General features: G+C 34.7%; 1 protein-coding gene across 14 annotated transcripts in view; it reads right to left on the minus strand.

Annotated features, from left to right (window-relative positions):
* RIMS2 (regulating synaptic membrane exocytosis 2) overlaps positions 1–27,817 on the minus strand; it is a gene marked incomplete at its 5' end in the record, with an annotated part of 569,746 nt that overhangs the window by 369,280 nt on the left and 172,649 nt on the right. For all 14 annotated transcript variants that reach the window (XM_082675015.1, XM_082675035.1, XM_082675011.1 and 11 more), the window contains one exon: positions 12,424–12,734. In XM_082675015.1, coding sequence (XP_082531141.1) covers positions 12,424–12,734 — 311 coding nt within the window. The remainder of the gene's footprint in view (positions 1–12,423; positions 12,735–27,817) is intronic.

The raw sequence follows: 27,817 nt of genomic DNA on the forward strand, positions 1-27,817 counted from the left end.
CAATAATTTACTTCTTGAGTGCACAAAGAAACTTGGAATTCAAAATGACTAAAATTAATTTTAAAGCACAGTCATTTCATGTAAAAGAAAAGTCATGCTTCACAGCGTGACATATAAAATATACCTCTGTATCTGTATTATTCTGTCATTTTTGGTCCTTCTTAAAATAACTATACTAACTTTTGAAATAGATGTTGCTTTTTTACCAGATATTATTTTCTTTTTTGAATTCACATATTCAGTGACTATGAGCCCCCTAGTAGATGGCAAATGAAACAAAAATTTTGTACAGGTTACACATAATCAGTTAAAACACATTTTCATTTTATAGCACCTTGCTGATGAAATATTTATTGCAAAAGTTTTTTAAATTACCGAATAATAAAATACATAATTCTATGTTTACACTATGCAATAAATGACAATACCACTGTAGAAAAAACATCCAGACTACTTTCCATACATTGTACAAGATTGTTCAGCCTCTATTTCTTGCACATATTTCATATGCACCTATCTAAATTTTCTAAAGTCTCACACAAACCTTAATTTCTGCATCTCAAATGCTAAAGAATGAGCCATGACAAAGCTGGCCTATACGCCAAAGGGTAAGTGGGGCAGCAATGTCAAATACCTCTCACACCACCACCAGAGACCTTTCAATCACACTTCATTTTGTCAGCGAGCACTGTGCGTCCTGTCCTTAAAAGAGAAATGTTCGTTACCTTGTATCCGAAAAGTTGGGGGAAAGATAGATTATTGCTGGCTGTATTTCAGATGAGAACTCTATTCACTGCACATGAATCCCACACAGAATTAAGTCATGTCAGAAGCTATAAGTACCAGGTGGAGACCTATCAAACTCAACCCAGCTTATAATGCAACGCTTAATAAAATATTTCATATAAAAAATCCAGGACAAATGCCAAACTATGCAGGCTGCCAGGAGAGCAGGTGTAAACTGGACTGTCCTGGGCAAACTGGCACGCATTGCAATTCTACTTATAGGTCACTTAAATGAAAGAAACTTGACAATGGTTCAAACTTAATTCAATTGAAAATAGGAATACTCTCTTCTTTCACCTAACTATTGACATTAAAACTATTAAAATTACTTATTCCGAGTGAACAGCCTATCTGACTTCTACACAGTCAAACCAATTCTCATAATATGTTAAACATCCTTTTAAAAAAAAGTCATAGTTTGTCTTCAGGTACTCATATCATATTCTTAAAAATAAAGACATCTCTTCAGTGTTCGCTATATGAGAACATGCCATTATATATCTTCATGTGTACTGATTGATCGTTCTGCCAATAAAAGACAAAGATGCTATAGAAATGACACTGGTCACGTCAAAGGCATTAGTATTACAGTTTGCACTCATTCAGCATCTGCACCAACCATTTATTGAATGTGCATAAATTACTGGAAGTGCCACCCAATATCTAGTCATCTTTGTTGCCTTGTTGTTTCATCTGATATTCTAAAAATTATAGAAGGAATATCTAGGAATAAAGGTTATAAGGCCACTTGCTTCCATGTTATTAAGATTCTTTTTCTCCTAAGGCAACCATCGGAATTTTACCTTTTCTAGTTCCTTGGCTATTTACAGTCTAATCTCTTTCTTAACTATACGTTGTTTCCCTTTAAAAATTATTTCCCTTTACATCTCTTTATCTACCTCCTCTAATCTTCATGTTAGTTTTCCCTCGCCACATACCCCATATAACCATTTTGAATAAGATTCATAAGAATTATGTCACAGTTTCATCGGACAGCTCATAGAAACAATCCACATAGTCTGTACATCATATGTAATCCACACTTAGTAAACTCTAAATATAATTGGTTTGATTCTAGGTCTACTATCAGCATTCTATAAATATGGACATCTCTGAATCTATTAAGAAGAGCCATTGTTGAAAGATTGTGAAGAAAAATTATCCACTTCTGATGCAATTTCACAACAAATCTGAAGTATTTAATACCAATAAAATTTCAATGAAACTAGCAATCTTAAAATGTAGCAAACATAAGAGAGAAGATCTTAAAGGTTCTCAGCACAAGAAAAAAAATGTATAACCAAGTGAGGTGATGGGTGTTAACCAAACTTATTGTGGAAATCATTTTTCAGTATATACATATTTCAAATCATGTGGCACACAAATTAATGCAATGTTGTACGTCAATTATATTTCAATAAAATTGAGAAGTTTTTAATTTAAACAATTTAATGTAGCAATTATGCACATAATTCCCTTTTAATTTTTTATTGAAATATAATTTACATTCAGTAAAAAGTATACAACTCTTAAGTGTAACACTACAATAGCTATTGACAAATATATACAACTAGTAATCCATATCCCTCTCAAGACACAGAACATTTCCATCACTCCAGGAAGTCTCCCCAACAAAAGCATTGTTATGATTTCTTACACTAAAGATTTGTTTTGTCTCTTGTTGACCTTAATATACATGGAATCGTATATTATATACTCTTTAATGTCTAGATTCTCTCACTCAGCACAATGGTTTTGAGACATCCGTGTTTCTGTGCATGTAAATAGTTCTCTAGTTTTATTAATGAACAATACTTTTATTTGAATTTACCAAAATTTGTTTATCCGTTCACCTGATTGGTGGACATGTGGGAAGTTTCCATTTGGGGGCTACTAAAAACAAAGCTGCGATAAACCTTAATACACAAGTATTTTTGTACACACATGATTCCATTTTTCTTAGGTAAATACCTAAAAGTAGAATTACTGGGGCACAAGACAAGTGTATATTTAATTTTATAAGAAACTGTCAAACACTTTTCCAAAACGCCTGTACCATTTTACATGTTTTAAACTCTCACCAGCAAAGTATTAGAGATCCAGTAGCTCCAAATCTTCACAGATGTTAAGTGATATCAGGTTTTTTATTGTTTTTTTTTAAATTGTAGTTTTCCAAGTGAGTGCATCAAAGTATCTCATGGTCATCATGCTTTGCATCTCCCAAATGACTAAAGACACAGGACATTTTTCCTTTGTTTATTAGCCATTTGTGTATTTCTGTTGTGGAGAAAATACTTTTGCACTTTTTAGGGTTATTTTTATTTCTATTATTTAAATGTAAGTGCTCTTTATATTCTTTTTAAGCTACATGTATTGCAAATATTTTCTCCTGAAATTTCTTGAAGTATAATTTGGTTATACATTTTCTTAGTATCTTTGATGAACAAAGTTTTAATTTTGATGATGTCTATTTTGTCATTTTTTTGCCTTTTATAATTAGCACTTCTTGTGTTTATCTCAAAATCCTTGCCTACGTCATGAAGATAGTCTCCTCTGGCTCCTCCTAGCAGCTTTATAGTTTTAGCCCAAAGCAAGGTCACAACAATTTTCTTCTATATTTTCTTCTAGAAGTTTTATACTTTTATTTTTTATATTTATAGCTATGATCCATTTTGGGGGTTTCTTAATGGTAAAAAAGCAAGCTTCAAATTTCATTTTTTAGATGGATACTCATTGTTACAGTACAATCTGCTTTCAGTCTTCTTCTCCTTTCTGTCCTTTCTCTGTTTAATTGCCTTTGTACCTTTGTTGAAAATTAGTTGTCAGTATGAGTGGGTACATTATTACAGACTCTCCATTGTCTTCTATTATCTTCTAAGCATTTTTAAGTAACAAGAAAAAAGGATTATATATTTACCCATGTATTTATCACTGCCATTGTTCTTCATTTCTTGTGTAGATACATATATCTATCTGGTATAATTTTCCTTCTGCCTAGAGGACTCTGTTTATCATTTCCTACAATGCAGTTATGCTGGTGATGAATTTTTTCAGCATTTGTATATCTGAAAAGGTATTTTTGCCTTCATTTTTCAAAGATTTTCACTGGCTATAAAATACTGGTTGATGGCTTATTTATTGTTTTTAAATCTCTTAGTACTTTAAAGACATTTGTTTCATTCTCATCTCTCTTACATTGTTCCCAACAAGAAATCTGCTGTCATCTTTATCTTTGTAAGCATGTCTATATATATAAACATGTCTTTTTTCTCTGACTGATTTTAAGATTGCTTCTCTATTACTTATTTTATGAAACTGGATTATGATATGCCTTAGTGTAGCTTTCTTCATGTTTCTTGTATTTGGAGTTTGTAGACCTTCTCAGAGCTAAAGATTTGTAGTTTTATGAAATCTGAAAAAATTCTGGCAATCATTTCTTTACATTTTTCTTTGTACTCTGCATGCTCTCCTCCCCCTTCAAGGACATGTATATTAACTGCTTGATATTGTCCCTTAGTTGATGATTCTCTTTCACTTTTTAAATTATTTTATTCATTTTTTTATTCTGTGTTTCAATTTGGATCATTTCTATTGGTTTGTCTTCAAATCCACTAATCTTTTCTTCTTCAATACCTAAACTTCCATTATCCCCATCAAGTGCATTTTTCATTTCCAATATTATAATTCTCATCTCATTTTAGCATTAGATCATTCTAGCATTTATTTTCATATATTTCTACTTAACTTTTAAAATTATATGGAATACAATTATAGTTAACTTTTTTAACGTTCTTGCCTGCTCATTCTAATATCTGTGTCACTTATGCATTGGTGTCCAGTGTCTGATTACTTTCTAACTATTGATTGTGCTTTCGGGCTGTTTTGCCTGGTTATTTTTGACTGAATGCCAAACACTGCGACTTTTATCTTGTTGGGTGCTGGATATTTTTGTATTCCTATAAATCTTCTTGAACTTTGTTCTGGGAGGCAATTAAGTTACTTGGAAACAGGCTGATCCTTTCAGGTCTTTTTTTTATGATTTGTTATTCTGTCTGAGAGCAGTACCCAGTTTAGCATTGATTATTCCCCACTGCTGAGGCAAGACTTTCCAAAATACTCTACCCAGAGTTCCAGGAATCTTGAGGTTTTCTAGTCTGGCTGCTGGGAACAGACACTATTCTTGGTCCTGTGTGAATGCAGGCCAGTGTTTCTCTAATCATTTTGGATGATTCTTTCCCTGGCCTCAAGTAGTTTCTTCACATGCATGTCCCAAACATTCCTCCACTGAATACACAAGAATTATCATCTGTAGATCTCCAGGATATCTTGCTGTTCAGCTCTCTCCTCTCTGGTACTCTTTCTAGAAAACTCCAGCTGCCTTGGTCTCCCCATACCCTCAGAACTGTCTCCTCAACTCAGGAAGACCTCTGGGCTCTGCCTATACTCCTCTCCCTTGCAACATCCTGGAAACTCTCAAAGCAGTATGCTAAGGCAATCATAAGGCTCGCTTTATTTCCCATTTCTCAGGTATCATTCTCCTCTGTTGCCTGACGCCCAATTTCTTAAAAACCATTGTTTCAAATAGTTTGTCTATTTTTACAGATGTTTTGGGCAAAAAGGTAAATCGAGGCCCTATTATTCCATCTATACATATAGCAGAAGTCTTAAACATATATTTTAATTATTACTTTTACTTTAAAATAATCAAATGCTCACAAAGATACTTGGAAGGTCAACAGTAACCGAGAATAAAGAAATGATGGTTATTACCAAACTGTTAACTATTCATTATACAAGTTTTAACTTGCTTTAAAGCTTTACACTTCCGATCTAAGATAATCGGTTTATATTGTATTACTCTCTTGTCATCACTTACACCTGGTAGCATTTTCACCATCTAACAAAATGCACTGAGATGTAATTTAGTTATATGACTTTTTTGTTTTTCACTCTTGTCTAATTAAAATTCCAGACAAAATCATAATGTAGTCTCTCAGTACTTTCATTGTGTCATTATTTAAGCAGTAAAATGCAGAAATAAATACTTAAGAATCTGTAATGCCTATAAAATATTGTTTCTTTGTAGTGATGCTTCTTAAAAATGCTTCATAGTCCATTAACAGCAGGTAACGCTGTTACTTTTTCCTATCACTTTTAAACTTTTGTTTCACAATAGAATAAGGAAGTAGGGAAAATAGCGTAAGAAATATTACATAGTAATACAATTATAAGATCACAGTGAAAATGTTCTTAGTGAAGATTTAACCTAATATTGCCAATATATTCAATTATAAATATGAATCATGGTGAAATTATTTGGCCATGTGGTAACAAGTAATATCTATACTGAAATTCAATAAATATTTGTTGAATAAACTAATTATAATAATGAGTTTAATATGAATGAATACAATCCTCTACTAATTGAACACAAGACTATCAATTATAGGAGAGGAATTAAAAATGGAAGAGAATGCTTCCAAGTTTATACCATGGCAGAAGACCTTAAAATACAACATAAATAATTTTAGACCTGGAGGTCTTTTCAAGATCTTGGAGAACACCTTTCCTATTTCAGAGATCGAAAAGTGAACACAAAGAAAAGATATACATCTACAAATGCTAACAGTAAAGGGAAGAAGTTAGAACGGGACCTATATCTTCTAACTTCCAGTTTTTGTATCTCTTCCACCATACAAATTAGTCATAATATTTCTTACTTTTTAACTTCTTCCAACATTCCAGGAAGTGCTAAATAAATATATAGTAAAATGTTACATGAAAGAAAAAAACAATTAGCTGTTTCCTAAATTTCATTAATTTTCAACTATGGAAAATATGAGCATCCAACTTTTAAATAATTCCAAATGTATAAAACATCAACTCAATGTTGTAGAACAGTTTTACTTTGGTTTTTCTGTAATTTTTTAACAAAATAATATGGTTTTAAAAATGGCTATTTCACCCACCCTCCTCTAAATCCCATCTTAGATCCTCTAACCCAGTGGTTCACAGCCCTCTTCCAGGCCAAAGCCTCTTTGTAAAACAAATTCTTTGTAACATCCCCTTTACTACCCTGAAAAGGAAATCCAGAGGAAAAAATGTCCTAAGAATTCACATAATTTTTAAGACATATATATATTCCTAACTCTATAATAAAAGGAAAAATAAATAATTTATAAAAAATAAAATATATTTAAATAAGTAAATGCTCAGGCACAACAACCCAAGATGTCATAATAAAGGAGTCAGATACTTACACCTACATGAATGTGGTCAACCTGTGCCCCACTCAGTAAATGTGTCAAAACAGTATACTCAAATGTGGAACGATGTTGCCCCTAAGAACCACAAAGGTCCACTAAGCGTTATGCCTCTTAGTGACGGAGCTACAAAGGACAACTGCCACTGAGCTATTAAAGGACACTGGTGTTTCCCTCCCTAATATATCTCTAGATGCCTTTGTGCTTTGCTACTGGTCTCCACTAGTAAGTAGTATTGGCATCACTTGGTAGTTTGTTAAAAACACAGATTCTCGGGTACTACCTCAGACCTATCAAATTCAAATCTATATTTTAATAAGATCGTCAGGTTATATGGATGTAAATTAAAGGCTGAGAAACCACTGGGCACTCCTGGGGGACATAGTAAGGGAGAGGGTAAACGAACTGCACATAACAAAAAAAGTGGTTATTTCAATACGTATTTTGAAATTAAAAAAACATATTTGAAAATCTCTAATATTTTGTACCTAAGTTGATAATAAACATTTGTCATTTTTATGAATAAATGAATTAAGTAAATACTCATTAACTCAAAGCTAAGGTCTAGAGCCAACTTGGTATTCATTCACTCAGTAAATACTAAAGGTCTATGTGTAAAGCACTGTGCTTTACTTCTGTGAGAGAAGTAAAAAGTCATAAAACAGGTCAAAACCACTGCAGTATATAGTTAAAGATTAAACTAAAGCTCCTAAAAAGAAGGAAATGTAACACACTCTTCTCTCAAACATACTTCTAGGTTCATAGATTTAAATTTAATTAAACCAAAGTTTCTCTTTTTGAGGCCACTGGTTTCTGAATGGTATTGAAGAACAAATTACTAATAATACTTTAAACTGGAGTTATATTTTTTATGAGATGCTCCATTTTACTGTCCAAGTCAAATACTGCTGAAAGACCCATTGTGGTAAGAAAGGAGAAAAACATGGGGAGAGAGAGACAAAGACAGAGAGAGAGAAAGAGAGAGAGAGGAGAGGGAGGTAAGGCTAACAAGAAAACAGGCTTAACTGAAGTAATTTAAATAGTAACAAAAGAAAATGAGCAAAAAAGGAGAAATTTCAACACCACTAAGAGAACTAACTACTTACTCTCTTGGGCAAGAAAAGGCAAATTATTTTGTAAAGGGTCATAAAGTAAATATTTTAGGCTACGAAGACCATATAACATGGTCTCTTGCAGCTACTCAACTCTTATAACTACAATGGTAGCTGAAAGCAGCCATAGATAATATGTAAACTAATAGATGTGACTGTGTTCCAATAAAACTTTATTTACAAAAGACAGATGGTACAGATTTGGTGCCAGGGATGTAGTTTGCTGATCCCTTGCTCTAGGGGAAACAATTCAAAAGGTTCAAAGATACAGACCTAATAAATTAATATAGAATCTGCATTTAAAAAATAATAAACCATAGGCTCTTTCTTGCTGATGATAAGGGGAATTAAATTAGTCTTGAAGAGAAAGTACTTTCCAAATAAAACTTTATACAATTATAACCAGTTACATTTTCTAGGCATAACTACCAAATCTGATATTAAGCTCTAACTTCTTCCCTGACTAAAAGTAATTCTTATTAACAAAAGAAGCTATTGGTCTGACTTGTATTAGGTTCAGAAAGCAAGGAGTCATGAAAGTGTGCGTTTACTAGTTACAGCTGTCAAAGGCACAGGCAAAAGAAAAAAGGAACTACTACACCTTGCTTCCAGATTCTACTGTTTATTCAGGCTAGTAGTTTGTCATTGAAAGAACCATTAAGAGATAATACTGAAAGAAATATATTTGTTCTTATTACCACCTTCTTCAAAGATTAGAGATATGCTTCTAGCTTCCCTACAGTGACGAATTAATTACTCGAAAATTTGTTGTATTTATCTCTAACATCCGTAACCTCCTGACAATATGCACTCCAAAACTTACTAATTGATTATGTGACCCAGTGTTTTAGTATTTCCTTTTTTCTTCCCAAACTTACCTCTCTAAAGTCCAAAGGAAACTATCTCATGCAGCTATCTAGTTTTTGAAGGAGTCTGTTCCCATTATCCATTTTATTGTCATTCATTCATTTAAAATCCTATCTCCATTGGTTATCATCTATTTTTTTCACCCAAGCTCATATACTTTGACCATTTCACTTGCCATTTTACAAGTTTTCTTGATTTCTAAAGTCCCTGTGTAGCAGACACTGCTACTGTCTTAACCCACGTTGCCGTATCCTTCACTGTTCCCCACATAGCAATGTTTTCTTACTGTATTTTTAATATTCTGCCTGAGTGCTTTCTCTGGCACAGGAGTATGCTTGAGCAATGAGTTCTAGAGAGTTAACAACCCCAGGAACAGCCCTAGACCAATAGCAAAGGAAAGTTATGGATAAATATCCCCAGCCTCCTTGCCCATTATATGGGGTAACTTTGAGGTCGTGATACCGGGTCTCCCAAAAGTCCTGGTAAGATTAAGACACAGCTGCTGAAATTACCTGCTCTTGAATGCATCCAATATTGTATTATTTCTCTTAACTGGATCATTTCCCACTTCCCTACAGGTAAGTGCCTGGGATTGCCTTCCATATAAACTACCCGCTCTCAAATCTTTGTGTGCTTAAGGTGGTCCGCTAACCTTAAAATACCTGGGTTCCTGAGATTTTGCACTGAGACGAGTTCATAGCACACCAGCCATGAAATCACCAACTGTTTTGCCCAAAGGTAGGATTACATTGTTTCACTTTTGCTAGTTTTCAAAAGATCTGGCACAGCCATCATTTTATTATTCTCCCAAGACATAGCAACACACCAGAGTGATGGCTTTAGCCACCCTCTAAAGTGACTCCCAGTTACCTTACCTGTCATAACTGAGTGCTCACGTAATAGGAGCGGGTATGCCTCGCACCAAGCCGCGCACAGGAGAGGCTGGGACGCTGGTGTGGGGTGGGGCACGGACGCAGGGGCGCGGTGCAGTCGGTAGCTGGCCTCGCTCAGGTTCTTCGGGCTCAGCTGAGCCCCTCTCCCAACCCTGCGTACCTGAAGGCTCACAGCCCTCCAGTTCTTGGCCAACACTCCCCTCGTTTGGGTTTGGGGCTTGAGCTTTTCCATCCCCAGCACCTGGCAGGGTGTTGGGCCAGGGAAGCCTGATCAAGTGGCCAACAGCGGCTGGAGGGCAGCACCACCCCGCCCAGCGCCGGACCTCAGGCCAGCAGCCAGAGTCCAGGCTCCGAAGAAAGGCAGGTAAGGGCTGTCGCTGTGTGAATGGGCGGGGGTCAGTTGCCCTCAAGTTGGAGGAGAGTCTACATCACAAAACCTAACTCAACTTTTGTTACTAAGGGACTCGTGTTGAGCAAAATCTGATATTAACTTTGAAGGAGAGATTTGTTCTTCGCCTTCAAATTGTAATCGGGGCGGGGTGGGCAGGCAGCCCTTAGCATTCCACCCTTAACACCTGGCCAGCGCGTGGCCTTCACGAGGCCTTAGAACAGCGGTTAGAGGTCCCGCTCTGCCAGCAGTCAGCCTCGCAGTGATCCTCCGGGCAGAAAGTGCCGTGAGCGGTGGATTGTGGCCTCCTCCCCAGGGCTCGAGGCCCTCCAGCCTCCACACTGGTGGGTGATCTGGGGGGCCCAGACCAGGCTGAGGGCTGTGCCCTGCAAAGTTCCAGAGCCCTTGCCATGGCCGCCCCCTGGCTGGGCCCAGGCCTTGACCTAATGGCGGCGGCAGTCTCCATGGGTCCCAGTCAATGGAGGCCTCAGCACCTGGATTATATGCACACTGCCACTAAGGTAACAGCTTCAATCAGCTTCAGTCTGTCCATTCAAGTTTTGAAAATTGGTACAGTTTAGATCAGTTGTCTAACCCCCTAAGAGGTGGCCGGAGGTCAGGGGTAAGTTGCCAGAACACTGCACATCATTAGTTCAGGTCCACCTCTGTGGCTGGGGCTCTTCTCAAAGAAGGACAATTGTTGCGAGCTGGGAATTCACCTGACAGGTATTTGCTACAAGTGATTCGCTCCAGTTTAAGTGAAAAGCCTGAGAGCCAGCTGGGTCCTGGGCACTTGGCTCCCTCAGTGATGATGGCTGGGCAGGGTCTGATAACCCGGCCCTGAGGGCACCACCAGCTGAGATCTGCCTCTTCAGCCAGGCCTGGGCACTGGCAGGAGGACCCAGACTGGGTGCTGGATGAACGCTCCCAGGCAGGGTAACGGCCCGCGCAGGGACCCCCTCCTCTTAGCCAGGGCCTGGACCCTGGAGGGAGAAACTTGAGCCTTGGGACTTTGCCCTTTCTTGTCAGAACGGGAAGAACATTCATTTTGGTGGAGGTTTACAGGAACATTGTTACCTGACCATGACCTGACCTCAAGAACAAAGGTTCTGACACCAGGAAGTTTGACAACTAACTACACCCCTCCCTCACATTTCCTATAAAAGGGTTTTGCTGAAAGCTTACGGGGAGTTCGGGGTTTGGGGGGCCTGAGCCACCCGTCTCCTTGCATGACCCTGCAATATACCTTTCTCCGCTCCAAACTCTGACGTTTTGGTATTTTTTGGCCTCACTGTGCATCGGGCACACAGACTTGCGTTCGATAACGCTCAGGACCCACCATCCTATAAGTACAGTTTAGATTTGTTTTTCCACAAAATGCATGACTTTCTACTTGTTCACATGTAAATGTATCTGCCAATTCTAGATAATAAACATAGTGTAAACCAGATTTTGTTTTTAATTTAAACAGAGGAACGTGGTATAGAAAAATAATCTTCCCAAGAAAACTTTTCATTCTCCCCCTTCCAAAAGTAGGAACTCTAAGAACCATAAACACTGTTTTGAAAAGTCTAACCCTTTGAACATGGAGAAGCCCACAGAACTGAGCCAAAAGAGTAAATAACAGAGTTAGCCCATGGAAAAATCAAACTCACGAAACCCTTTCATCAATATTAACCTGCTTTGAAGACCACTTCATCAGTCAACCCAAGGTAGAACCTTTGGAGACATCCTTAATCTTCCCCATTCTCTTAATTCCTCTCCCAGTTAGTCCCATCAGTTGAACCTCTCCGAAGTGTCTTAAAAAAAACATTTCTTCATTCCCCTTGCTCTTATGCCAGTTTGTCCTTCCTGTGACCATAACCTATCTAGGTTCCCTGTTTCATTTCACTTTATTCTGGAAAAACCTGACACTCCCACATCAAACCTAAGACTGTTCAAACCTATAATAGCTCAAGTCCTGAACATCACTTTCAGCATTTCTATAAAACATATGGACATTTACATTATATTTAGACAACACATTTGTTGCCTAAACATTTCATGTATTTTTATTTCTGTTTGGAATGAAGATTAAAAATAATGTTTACCTAAAGATTAAGCAAAATGTTTACCTGTCTGAAGCTACGTCACTGGCAATTTGGTGCTTCACTCCTGACCCATTTTTAATAGAATCCTGTCTTGTGAGCCCATGAGATCGACTTTTCTCCACTGCAGGTACAGATAAGTCACCTGAGGGTCCTTGGAACGGGGCCTGCTCATGCAGTTTTGCTTTCTTCTCCTGAGGTGCCTCCTCATTCCGCAGTTCTCGGAGAACCTTTTGATCAGGTTGCTGTGGTGTATTAGATCCACTATTATAAAACCATGCTCCTGATTTAGTGAGGATTTCTTGTTGTTTTCGGCACAAATTACATACCCACATAACCTGCACACGAATATACAGGGAAAAGAAATTAGTGTTTCCAAAAGTTAAAAGCAAATAAAAATAGAGACAACAACTCAAGCTAACAAAAAAAGTACATGGTTATCCTTTCTGAAGTTAAAATGTAATCCTGATCAACTGCTATTGTTAATTAAATCACATATCTTAATTTTGTCAACAGACAAAGCTGACAATATTTACTGGCAGTAGAAACACCAAACTAGAATGTGAAATTACTAGTTGTTTATTTATATTCTTTAATTGCTTTGTATTTAAATTAGGGGCATAGTATAATACAAAGAAAATGGATTTTGAGGTTAGAAAAACTTGGGTTTAAATACCAACTGCAAGACTGGAAACTTGGCAACCTTCAACAAGGTACTGAACCTTCATAGCTATAAAACTTAGTTTCTTTAACGATAAAATAGAGAAATAGGTATAATAATATTCATCCCCTATATTGTTTTGAGGATTGAAATAATTTATATAAAACGTCTGGCACAATGCCTGGTATATGTTGGACTTCAATAGATTACCTACTAATATTAGGTTAATCTTCTACCATCAACTATATTACAGTTTCTTGAAGGGGTAGCTCCTAATTTCTTTTAGTAGCTCCTAATGACTAAAATATTTCTTTTGAGTAGCTCCTAATGACTAAAATAAAGCTAGGAACACTGCTGATCCTCAATAGAAACCTGTTAATTGCTCATAACTTTAGTAGGACACTTAACATAAAATGTACCATTTTAACCATTTTTAAGTGCATAGTTCAGTAATATTAAGTATATTCACATTGCTGTGAAACAGATCTACAAAATGTTCATCTTGCAAAATTCAAAGTCTATATCCATTAAACAGCAAATTCCCTTTTCTCCCTCCCCCCATCCCCTAGTAACCACCATTCTACACTTGATTTTTAATAGATACGTTTTTCAGACTCCAGGAATCTAAGAATATTAAAACTAACATCTGTTTGACCAGAAAACCTTCGCCTTCTTCTGAAAAATATTTTTCAATTAGAAAAAAAATCATACATTCATGAAATAAAAGGTAAGTTAATATTTCAAGTGTTTTCTATGTTTTATGTCAAATATTGAATCTTACACAGCTCTCCAGATTGCTAAACATTTCCTCATAGTTTAAATAAATTATAATATAGATAATCGCAGTAAAAGAAAACTTCAACATGGTATTTTCAACTGATACAAGAATGCTTTTGTAAAATACCATGTAAATTTTTGCTTAACTTCTCATTATTCCCAGTTCACATTGTTTGTATAGTTTATATCATACAACACTGTACTTGATCATTTTTTTATTTTGTTCTCCCTTCAAATTGTATATACATTTCTCTTTTCTCCAACTAAATTGAAAGCTCACTGGGGGCAAGGTCTATATCTTCTATTTGCATAATAAGACCTTATAAATTATAGAACAGTAAGACCCTCTAAATGTTTGCTAACTTGAATTCTTTTGAAGTCTTTCTGGGGGATGTATTATAATAAAATTTTTTATACTATTACACTAAGATTTATGTTTCATCCATTTCCAAAAGAATTAGTCAGCAATAACATCAATTTCTGTGATTATCTTATTTTTAAAAGTAAATAAGAAAGTATTTTTGATATTAAAATACCAAAATCTCACTCAAATTTTAAAAAAATACATCATAGTCCAAATTTCTTTTGGTTTGAATACATACAAAATATAAATATATCTAACTCATCAATCGTCTCAAAAATCAAATTTCAACCAAGATCTTCAGCCTTTCAATGCCATCTTGTGGCAATTATAGGTATTGCAGATATCTTTTAAAAGTGAAAGGCGCACTAAATATAGAACCAGAAAATATTGTTAAAATAAATTAAATTTGAATTTCAACTTTTCTGCTTTATTTTAAACAAATTACTCATTGTACAAAAGCATCATTTCCATATAGCACAAAATGAAAAAAAGACTTGGAAGCATTATGGGCTTAGTTTTCCTCATCTGTTAACACCTAATAGATATTAATATAAGATAAATGACTGTAAGTGTGAAGGATGATGTCTGACTCTCTGTGTATTAATACCCTTCCCATACTCTCTGAGCTATCTGCATTGGTTGCTCTTTTTCAGACTAGATCCTATGTGCCCTCCTAAACTGCTGGCTTCTAGTAATCCTTATATCCTAACAACAAATTACCCTTTTCTTACTATCTCCTCCTACTCTTGGATTAAGAGCTTATTAATCTTTAAAGCTTAGGAAGCCTAAATTCACTCACTTAAATTGCTACAGGGACTGACACTTTCAGCTGAAAACCTTTACACACATTGCACCTTGCAAATTGATGATACTGCAGGATGCCTTACAAACACATACACATGCTATGAGATGACTTTTTACTAGTTGGCTGTGAAATAATTAGCATCTATTAGAGGTAAAGTCTGTGTCCATGGAAAATAATTTAACTAATTTGGGAATATAATAGCAGGACTTTTGTTAATGGAACCCTTTAACCAATTAAGTTAACCAGCAAATGTATCTTATGATGAATGCTGTTAAAAATATCTTAGAAATATACATGCCTGTAAATCACCATGGTTAGAGCCTATTAGTGTGGCTGGTCATCATTTATCAAAAAACATCTAGGCCCCAAGAATACAAAGACATAGAGGATTCAAAATTATAAGGTATTATTATTTTCAGTTCTAAATATGCCAATATTTGGGACTTCCCTGGTGGTCCAGTGGTTAGGACTTCGCCTTCCAATGCAAGGGGTGAGGGTTTGATCCCTGGTCGAGGAGCTAAGATCCCACATGCCTCGCAGCCAAAAAACCAAAACATAAAACAGAAGCAATATTGTAACAAATTCAATAAGGACTTGAAAAAAATTGGTCCACAGGGCTTCCCTGGTGGCACAGTGGTTAAGAATCCACCTGCCAATGCAGGGAACATGGGTTCAAGCCCTCGTCCAGGAAGATCCCACATGTTGCAGAGCAACAAAGCCTGTGAGCCACAACTATTTAGCCCGCGTGCCACAACTAGTGAAGCCCGTGCGCCTAGAGCCCACGCTCCGCAAGAAGAGAAGCACTGCAATGAGACGCCTGCGCACCGCAACAAAGAGTAGCCCCAGCTTGCTGCAACTAGAGGAAGCCCGCGTGCAGCCACGAAGACACAATGCAATGCGTCTAAATGGTTTTACATTTGACTCCTACTAAACACTGAAAAAACAGATAATCCCAAACTTTTTCAAACTATTATAGAAAGGGGGGAAAAAAAAAGGTAAGGTCCCCAATGCAATTTATAAGACTAGAAAGATTTTAATGGCAAAATCAGAAAAGGGCAGTAATTAGTTTCCTATGGCTGCTGTAACAAATTACCACAAACTGGTGGTCTAAAACAACAGAAATATATTCTCTCACAATGCTGAAGACCAAAGTCTGAATTCAAATTCAGTATCAATGGGCCAAAATCAAGGTATCAACAGGGTCATGCTCATTCAAGAGGCTCTAGGGGAAATCAGTTCTTTGCCTCTTCTGGCAGTCAGCTTCTGATGGCTACAAGCATTCTTTGGCTCGTGGCCACGTCAATCCAATCTTCAGGGACAGCATCTTCAGATCTCTCTCTGCTACATCTTCACTGTGTATGTAATCTCCCTCTTATAAGGATACAAATGATTATATTAAGGGCCCAGGCAGATAATCTCCCCATCTCAAGATTCTTACATAATGACATCTGCACAGATTGTTTGTTTGTTTGTTTGTTTTTCTATATAAGGTTACTCACAGGTTCAGGGATTAGGGCATGGATATTTTTTTGAGGGGCCATTTTCAGCCTACCACAGACAATATAAAAATAGAATTATAGGTCAACAGCACAAATAAAAATGGATGCATTGATCTTAAAATCAAATGTTAAATTTCATACAGCAAATATATATGATAAAGAACAAAAAGAACCTATCATGGCAAAGGGAAGATTATAACAAGAATAGTTTAATATTAGAAAATATACCAATGTAATTCACCACATTAATAGATTAAAATAGAAAAAAAGTGGTCATATTGATACGGAAAAACCATTCAGCGTTCATAAAATGTAAGACTCATTCATGTGAAAATAAAATCTAGCAAATAGAAAAGCAATGCTTAAGCCTGATAAAGCGTATCTACAAAAACTTATATCCTATTTTATACTTAAAGATGAAAAGTAAGAGCATTTCCCTTAAAGTCAGGAATGAGCTAAGGATTCCAAGTATCATCACTTCTATTCAACACTGTCCTGAAGGCACTAGCTTATTAGTAAATCTCATACACATGAGACAAGAAGAAGGATGAAATAAAACTGTCCTTATCTAAACACTATATGATTGTGAATACCATTTGATTATGACATAAAAATCCAAGAAAATCTACAGACAACATATTAGAAGTAATAAGAGAGCTCCGTAAGTTTCCTAGATCAAAGATGGACAAAGATAAACAGCATTTCAGTACACCACTAATAACCAATCATAAACATTTAATAAAAAAAGTTTAAAGATACCTGTTTCAAAGAAAATTAGTATACAAGAGTCTAAAAGAAGACTTACATAAATGGAAAGATATACTCTGTTGCAATAAGAAGACCAAATACCACCAGGATGTCAGTCTCCCGAATTAAATCTATAACGTTCCGTGCAATTTTAATCAGACTCCTACCATGTTTTTCATAGAATTTATCAAGCTAATTCTGAAATGAATATGGAAGAGCCAAAGATAAGAAAATCTAGATAATTCTGAAGATAAGTAACAATTTAAGGTGGACTTGCTCTACTTATTATAAAGTGACAGAAATTAAGACAGTGTGGTATTAGTAGAGAAGTGCTAAATAGAACATGGAGCATACTAGAGGCTCTAGAAACAGACTCTCACATATACCAGTGATCACATTACAAATCAGTGGAGAAAGGACACACTATTAATATAGCCAAGACAACTGGTTGTCCATAATGGGGGAAAAAATAGATTCACACCTCACACCATATACAAAAATCTGTTCCAAATGGATTAAACACTGAAACATGAAAGACAAAACTTCCAAACTTTTAGAACAAATGTCAAGAAGCAAAATATTTTTAACTCAAATACAAAAAGCACAAACTAAACTTTACTATATTAAAATGTTTAAACATTTTTGAATAGTAATATAATAAGATAAAGTAAAAGAAGAAACCACAATCTGAGAGAGGTTTTACTGCAATGTATACAGTTTATACTGGATATGCATTCAGAATATATGAGGATCTTCCATAGCTCAATAAGAAAAAGACAAACATTACAGCAGAATAATAGGTCAAGAAATGAATATACAATTCCATAGAGAACCCCAACTGGCCAATAAACAAATAAAAAGGAGCTTAATCTTATCAGTGAAAAATTACAAATTTTAAAAAATTAGTTACTATTTCACTCCCATTAGTTTGACAACATTTAAAAGTCTGACAACACCAAGCATTTCAGAGGAAGTAGAGGAGCCAGTACTCAGAAACATTCCTCCCAGGACTGCAAAACAGTTTGGAGATCCATTGTGCAATATCTAGTGAAACTGAAAATGGCTACTTATATACTCTATGATCCAGAAATGTTACTTCTACCCTAGAGAAATTACAAGAAGACATGAACAGGGATGTTCATTGAGCACCACCTCTACTAGGAAAAAATATTAGATAACCTAAATCAGTGGATAAACTAACATATTCATGCAGAAGAATTATATTCAGCAAATGAGTGAATTAGATTTAGATGAACCTAAATTTTGAGATAACTCTCAAAATACAGAGTTAAAGAAAGCAAGTTTCAGAAAAATATATACAGTATGATCCATAATATAAAGTTTAAAACCTTGTAAAATAATACTATATATGGTTTAGCAGTGTTTAGATATTAAGCTAAACTACAAATAAAAACATGTAGAATGATAAGTATTCGAGATAACTGCTCTATCTCTAAAAAAAACAAAGAAAAATACTAAAAAGATGGCAAAATGTTAAGATTTGTATAACTGCTCGGCAGTCTCTAAACTTCCCGACATGTTTGAAATATTTCAAAATAAAAAAGAGAGAACCAGTTAAGGTTAATTGGACTAGTGAAAACATTTACTGATACTCATAATCACGCTAAAAGGAAATGTGTATTTACCATAAATATATTAGTTAACTGAGAACTAATTAATGAATTTGCATACAAATATAATTTTTAAAATACAATACAGCTTACTTCCAGGGTTTTGTTTTGTTTTGTTTTTTATGGAGAGGTGTGAGTGAAGGAGTCAGATTACATAAAAGGTAACCAGTTAGCTGTACATGTTTTGTAGTGTTGTTTCTAGTTTTTCTTTTCATCAAAGCACTTGATTCATTTTATAAACTCCCTGTTCTAAATTAAATTTTATCCAAAAAACTAGGGAAGTGATTGTCAAAGTAAATTAGTCATTGAGGAGAATTTAATTGTACATTGATTATTATCAGAATAAGTAGCTGCTGCCTTCATAATAAATACTTGACTTTTAAATCTTATTTTAATTAGAACTGCATTTTAAATTTAAATTTCTCTAAGTGTTTTTAAAAGAAAAGACAATTCTCAAAGCAGTAGGTATATCCAGCAATTCTAAGGGAAGTAAACATTTCTGCAGTTATTAAGTTTTCCCACTAGTCTGTGCTATAGCACTTTGTTCAATCTGGACTACTGGCTTCTTTGCATATTAGCACTACATTGTTAACCTACTTTTTTCCCTAAAAATAAATTTCAGTTAAAAATATAGTAACTTTAATAAAATTAAAATGCGAGTTGAAAGAGTATCATTATTCTACATTATAAAATGTGATGGTATGAATTAGAATAATTATTTTCCATTGCATGTTAACTTACTCAAAAATTCAATAGAGTACAAACGTACTATCAGTTGACAGTTTCCTTTTCCAACATATATAACTTAAAAGTTATGCTCATAAATTATAGAACTATAAAATCATTTCAATAAATTTAAAGTAAAATTATGGCTTAAATTGGAGGAAAGCAAGTTTAATTTTTCCTAAAATATAAAGCATATTCACCTAGGTTTCATTTAAAATGGAGAACAGGACATAATTTCTGAAGGGGACATCTTATAAAGGGAGAGGCCAGAACATAATTACATGAAGGTTAGAAAATAATGCTTTATCCAAATTGAAAAGAATCAGAGGTGTAAAACTAGAGGAAATAGTAACAAATCACTAACAAAACACGGTGGCATGGAAATCACTAGAACACTCTTGGGAAAGAGAAATTTTTAAGGAAGGGGCATTAATTCAGAGAAGAAAAGTTCTTTAAAACTTTAAGATTAATGGATAAAACTATATGAGATCCTTGCAAGTAAATTTCCAGAAGCCATGCACTACTATTTGAACTTCCTTTTGCAAATTGTGCTTCTTGCTCCTGTAACTGCTAAAAGGCAATAACATCACTAATCATACAGTCATCTGATCTACTTCAAAACACAGTTCAATGTAAGGGAAGTCAAACTTGGCCCACCCAAGGGAGATTTACTATTCTATGAAAGATAAACTGTATCATAACTCTATCACAGCACAAAATTAAAAGCACTGACTTTTATCTAGTTTCAGTGCATTTGTATTTTGATTCATCTCAAACTTAACGAAGCCAAAACTGAATTCCAGACCTTCACCCCCAAACTGCTCCATCCACAGTCTTACTCATAGCAGTTAAAGGCAATTCCCCATCCTCCCATTTTGCCTCGGGCCAAAAATCTTGGAATAATCTTTTTCTCTCATACCCCACATACATTCAACTATAAAATCGTTTTGATTCTACTTTTAAAATATATCTACAGAGATGACATCTCACCACCTTCAGCAAAACCACCCTAATCTAAGTCACCACCATTGCCTGCCTAAATTATTGCAATATCCTCATAACTGTTCTCCTAGATGCCACTCTTTTCTCACTCTCATTAATCTATCCCACAACAAAACCTTCAAAATGTTTTAAAATGTTAAGTCACGTCATGTCACTTTTTTGGTCAGAATCTTTTCATACTCCCCATTTTGCTCAGAATAAATGCCAAAGTCCTTACAGAAGGTCCTCTGCAATCTCACTTTGTGTCTCACTATTCTCACCCACTTGTTCTGCTCCAGCCACACTGACTTCCTTGCTATTCTTCCAACATGTCAAGCATGCCCCTACCACAGGACCTTTGTATTCGCTATTACCTCAGTCTAAACTGCTTTTCCCCTAAATATCGGCAATGCTAGCTCCCTCATCTTTTTCAAGTTTTTCAAGTTGCTGCTCAACTGTCATTTTTCAAGACCATCCAAATTAAAATTCCAACATCACCCAAAATTAAGTATCTAGATTTTCATTTTCTCCAGGGCACTTAAACCTTCTAATATTTATTTATCTCATTTGTTGTGTGCATCTCCTAATTAGAATACACTTCCCAGAAAGATAAGAGGTGTTTGTCTATTTTAGTTCACTGCTATATCCCAAGTACCTAGAAAACACCAAGACATGTTCAATGAATGAGTAAATTAATATATTAACAATAAGTATGTAAATACATTACTTTCTTTAAAATCTGTTTGTCTATGGGCTTCCCTGGTGGCGCAGTGGTTGAGAGTCTGCCTGCCGATGCAGGGGACACGGGTTCGTGCCCCGGTCCGGGAAGATCCCACATGCCGCAGAGCGGCTGGGCCCGTGAGCCATGGGCGCTGAGCCTGCGCGTCCAGAGCCTATGCTCCGCAACGGGAGAGGCCACAACAGTGAGAGGCCCGCGTACCGCAAAAAAAAAAATCTGTTTGCCTAGCAAACTTCTATAATCCAAATACCATGGACCTCATGAAATTGTCTTTAAGGAAAAAATAAAATAACATTTAAGAATTTCCCAAATACAAGTATTATTATGAAATATATTTTTTCTAATCAAAAGTCAAAATGCACGAAGTATTTTAAGATTATTTTACATGTATTAAAATTGTTTAAATATTTAAACGAAAGTAAAATATGTATAGCTTACCTCAGAGGTTTCCAGACTTGTTTAATCAATGTCCTACTTTTGATCTAACCCAACTGATTTCAGAATACTACTCGGGTTTTTATTGTGGGTGAGGGAGAGATCACATTTAATTATGTGTGTGTGTTTGTTTGTTTGTTTTAGAGGTGATGGATATGTTTATCACCTCAATCGAGGTGATGATTTCACGGGTGTATGCATATGTTCAAAGCCATCAAATTGTATACATTAAATATGTGCAGTTTTTTGTATAACAATTGTCCTGCAAAAAAGCTGTTACAAAAATTAAAAACAAAATTGTGGGAACTGCATCGGATAAGTTGAGAATAGCAAAATGATGTACTAGACCCATGCTTCTCAAACTGTAATGTGCATTCCAATCGCCAAGGGAAACTTGTAAAATGCAGGTTCTGATTCCTGGAGGCAGAGAGGTAAGGATTCTGAATTTTTAACAACATCCCAGGTGATGCTCCTTCTCCTGGTCTGCAGACCACACTTTGCACAGACTGGACTGTGAGTCAAACTCTAGGCTCTAGCCACAACCCTGGTACTACTACTAATAACACCACCACCACAACCACTACCACTGCCATTGCGACGCTACTAACAACAACAACAAAGAACAGAACTTTCTGAGTTCTCACTATGTTCTAGACACTCGTCCAATTCTTGCATATTTGTTATCTCATTTAATCTACACCTTAGTTATGGATGAAGAAACTGAAGATTGAAAAGGTTAAGTCACATAGAAAAGGTCTTCCAGCCGATAAGTAATACAGCCAGAATTCAAACCCCAGCCGTTTGTGACCTAGGACATTAGATTTTTTTGCATGAAGTCCATCCTAAGTCTCATGTTTCAGATTATTTTAGCACTCCTTGGTTCACATCTGATTTCAGCCATGTCTACAGTGGACAGTGGTGGTAGCAAATGAACTCAAAAGAACTTCACACACTCTGTAATAGATATAATGTTTTTTTAAAACAGAAAATAATAAGTGCTGGTGAAGGTCTAGAAATATTGTAACCTTTGTACATTCATGTTACACATAAAAAATGGTACAGTCTCTGTGGAAAAGTTTGGCAGTTCTTTAAAACTTAAAAAATAGAATTACCATATGACCTAGCAATTTCATTACTAAGTAATACCCAAGATAATTGAAAATATGTGTTCACATAATTTGTAAGTATATGGTCCTAACAGCATTATTCATAATACCCCAAAAGTATAAACAACCTAGATGTCCATCAGTTGGTGAGCAAATGTACAACATATGATAAATCCATGCCATGGGATATTATTAAAGCATAAAGAGGAATGAAGTACTAATTCTTGCTACAGCACAGATACCTTAAAGGCATCATACTAAGTGAAAGAAGCCAGACACAAAAGGCCACATATTGCATAAATCCATTTATATACAATGTCCAGAATAGGCAAATCTATAGAGGAAAAAAAGTAGATTACTGGTTTCCTGGGTGTTGGGTGAGATGGGAGTGATTGCTAATGGACGCAGGGCTTCTTTTCAGGGTGATGAAAATGTTCTGGAATTAGGTAATGGTGATAGTTGCACAACATGTGAATATACAAAAAGCCACTTGAAAATGGTGAATGTTATGTTATATGAATTATAGCTCAATTTAAAAAATTTTAATACTTCTGCAGAAAATCTCAGGCCAAAATGGTTTTTCCTGTTTTGGGTTTCTCCACAATCAGATCCTGAGCCAAAGATTTGAATGCAAAGTAGTTTGTTTACTTGAAAAATGATACCAAGAAGTACAGTGAAAGAGTGGGGAAGTAAAACATGGAAGGAAAAAAAACCAATAAACAGTCAATTAAAGAGTACATTATTTCTGGAGGCAAATGGAGCTTAGTCTTGATGGAACCCTCTTAGAATCATCCCACTAAGAGGCAAGGAGGCTGGGTATTATCTACTAGCTCATTGGCACTTCTATGCCTCTCCTTCATGTTAAGCCTATTTCTTTGGCCATAAAATGCCCTTAGGCAGAGAGATGCAGGAAGCTACTGGTATGTTCAGGAACAATTTGTAGGTGTCATCTGGGGTGGGCTGAAGGCTTATCAGAAGGTTACCTAGAGCAATTGCTACAATTTTACAGGTGAATTTTACCACACTTTTAAAGGACCATTAATTCATATCCTATATAAATTGTTTCACAAAACTAAATTTAAAGAAGAACAAAACTCATATAACTCATTTTACGAAGCAAATTAATTATGACATAAGACAAGAAAAGCACAGACCAATTTCATTCACATATAGGTAGAGTCAAAACATAAACTAAAACTTAAATGACAAAATCCAAGACAAACAAACAAACAAAAAAACATGTTATATCACTATCAACCACAATTTAACCCCAGGAATGTAAGGATAGTGCAAAAGCAGAAAATCTAGTTAAGCAATCAATATAACAGATTAAAGAAGAAAAATCATATGATTATCTCAATCAATGAAGAAAAGCATTTAATAAAATTCAATACCATTTTATGGTTTAAAGTAACTTAGAAAACTAGGAATACTAAATTAACTCCTAGGAAAACTAGTATCTCTTTACCTTGAAAATCAAAGTAGGAATAAAAGGGCATTTCCTTAAGTTGGTAAAAATTATATATCAAAAACCCTCAGCAAAGGTTACACTTAATGGAGAAGTTTTAGATCCCTCTGACCAAATAAAACTTCGTTTTCTCCCATACTTCCTTAGAGCATAAAGTAGTCTATGTTTGCAAGATAAAAGTAGCCAGAAGAATCTGAAATATAGATCCTTATTGTTTACAGGAGATGACAGAAATGAGGCTCCAGTTGTGTCATATTGTTAATGAACTTGTTAACTGGATAAGTTGTAAATAAACTATAGTGTAATGTGTTTTTTTGTCATGACAATAATCTGGAGTTACCAATTCTAAGAGAAGATTTTCAAATCAACACTAGCATCACCTCAATGGAATAGAAACTGCAGATGAGCAAATTCACCTAGCAGTCTTATTATACATGAAATCATGATTTTCTTAACTTAGTTTCTCAATATAGCAGTTATTTATTATAGATAACTGACAAATAGCTTGAGAAGAAGGAAATATGTGGCTACTTCCTGTCATATATTCATAATACAAACAATATACTTGTAGATGAGATATTGATATAAATGGAGTTGTGTCAACAGCTAATGCCAATACTTGCATATATGCGTAGAGTTTTCTTCTGTGTTCAGAGAACATTAGGGATGCTAGTTATACATCCATGACTAACGACGGTACTGGCTGAACAAACTTTGAAAAAAGCCATAGCAAGAATCTAATTCTGATTGCAATAATACTAAAAAATACAATTTAAGGATAAGAAGCAACTGACATTATCATTTTTAATTGCCACTGTTCTTTATAAAAATATTTTAATTGCTAATAAAGTAGATCATATCTTATAAAGCCTGTGATATGCTACCCAAAAATAAACTAATGCCATTTAATAACCTGCAATTTGTTAAAATCCATTCAGAGTTAAGAAGGAAGTTATGAGAATATATAAGAAAATGTCCTCGGATATATACCCCTTCTGGGAAAGTGACTCCAAACTGTGACAGAATGCACTGCTCCAGAAAGACCATAAGAGAGACTGCTTTTGATACATTATTGTAAAACAACAGCATGAAACCATCTCTCTTGCTACACAACCTTTATTTGCAAAACATTCAAACCTTAAAGAAAGCTGTTAATGTTAGAAGAAGAATACTCAAGGTATTAGAAATTTACAAGTAGAAATCAAGACTGATTTTGGAAAACTTTTACAAATTAATATTGCTCACAGTTAAAACTAGAAGGTCCCATATGACCGAAAAAAAAAAAGTTATTATTCTGCTCCACAAATGAATAGCTAAAAAGATGATAGCTGGTAAGTCCATCAGCACAATTTTATTAAACCTTTATAGATACCGCCATACTTTGTAGAGGTCATAAAATTTCAGGAGGCATTTTTCAGCAAGCAGATTGTGACAATAACTGTGCTAGACAGAAGATGTTACTTACACACTGATTAATCTATAGATGTTTCCAATCATTCCCAGTTTTACTAAAAACAACATAACTGATGAAATTATAACACACAGCAACTTGCCCAGGAATCAAATGGTGATGAGATTTCAAAACTGTGAATACCAATATTCAGGCTGTTTGGGGCTTAGTTGGCAACGTAGGATCTCCATGAATGGAGGTGATTCAGTGAGTAATCCCAAGAAATAGCATTATGGATAATACCTGTAACTTTAAACCCTTCACTGAGAACATTTCTATTCATAAAGAAACTGTCCGCCAAAAGTTGAGTTCCTATTTCAGTATCAGATGCTATTATTAAAATGGGAAATATTACTGTAATATTAATATATAACATTCAATTTTTTTTCAAGTGACACGAGTAAATGTAGTCTACTCATAAACAGCTTTTGTCACATTTAAGAAATCACATTAAAATTATTCAAGAATATTAACTTTTTTTAATTGAAAAATAAAGTGAGATTTTTCAAAAAATTTCATTTGCCTAATTGGTTTGACGACAAGGACTAGCTTTACCTAGTACCTCATATGTTACATATTTTCCATAAACTAAGCTAAATATGCAGTTCTAAGATATTTATAAAAATAATTTAAAGCAAAGGCAAAATAAATTTATCACTGTAAATTGTAATTGGTAGGTACTAAAATTAACATTTTCCAAATCATTTTTAGTATACTGGTTTAAACAAGATGCCTCTAAGTGAAAAAGTAATAAGAATAAATAGTCATTAATAAGTTTTGGTAAAGCCTTTTTAGTATAACTCCCAGAAACTGACAGACTGAATCACTAACTGGGTAACAAATCATTTTGCAAGCCTGGTGTTTTCAACTCCTTGCTTTGAACAAACTGAAGAAAAAACCTAAATGAATGGTCAGTTCTTATATAACTCAAAATAACTTTTGATGGTAGATAGCTAGATTTTTTGTCACATAATTTGGAAAGAGTTCCAAGAATTGAATGAATCATTATAACTAAACCTCTATTCACATTAATGTGAACAAATTTCTTGTCATGTACTCTAGTCGTCAATGTGAACAAATTTCTTCAGTACTTGCATCTATAAAAATAAAAGAAATAAAAATTGAATTGATGCTGCATTCTGTCTCAGTCTGTAATAAGTAATATTCACATATGGATTTATTTTAAAAGAAAACCAGTTCCATCCATTTCATTAAGAAATAAATTTCTAGTAAATTTTATTTCTATTTAATAATTTTTAATCAAACTTTATATTAATGTTATTTTAACCAACTGTGAATTAATAATAGACTAAATAAGTGGTCAGCTGACATATAACTTAAAATAATTTTTATGACAGTTTATTATTATATTTACTATTGGTAATTATCATAAACTCAATTCATTAGAAATTTTTCAAAACTTTAAGCCTTATGGTCACTGAAATATTTTAAATATTTAATTTAATATATAGTTTTTATTGGAACAAAGTATAAAAAGGTGATTTTTTAAAAAGATTTCTAGTGAAAAATATATGGGGATAAAATATTGTGAGGGAAGTGGAATGTAAATACATTTTCAAGGAAAAACAAGGAAGGAAAACTTTCAATTGTTACAAATGACTTTGTTCATTGTTTGATTTTTTAAGAATAATGGAAGCTGTCAAACTGATACATGATTTTGAAAATACTTTTAAAGAAGCTATAACTGTTTTACTATGATGTGTCGGTATTACTAATATGCTAGAAATTATACTCTGCAACCAATTAAACATACAATGAAAATGTTAGATGTCATCTTAAAAAATATGTGATGAGGTAAAAAGTTTTAAAAAATTAAGTTGGGGACTTGATATAAACACATTTCAAGATCAATGTCTGAACTACAGTCTCAGCTACTGCTTATAATATTCAGCCTCCTCCACTCCCAAACTTCAGACTAATCAAGTTCTCCAATCCATAGTTATCTTCTATTGAGCTAAAATGCACAATATTTTCTGAACAGAGTCCTGTAGACTGTAGGTGACCATCCTCT

This window comes from Grampus griseus (assembly GCF_964374135.1).
Source record: "Grampus griseus genome assembly, chromosome: 17".
In the NCBI taxonomy this organism is placed as follows: domain Eukaryota; kingdom Metazoa; phylum Chordata; class Mammalia; order Artiodactyla; family Delphinidae; genus Grampus; species Grampus griseus.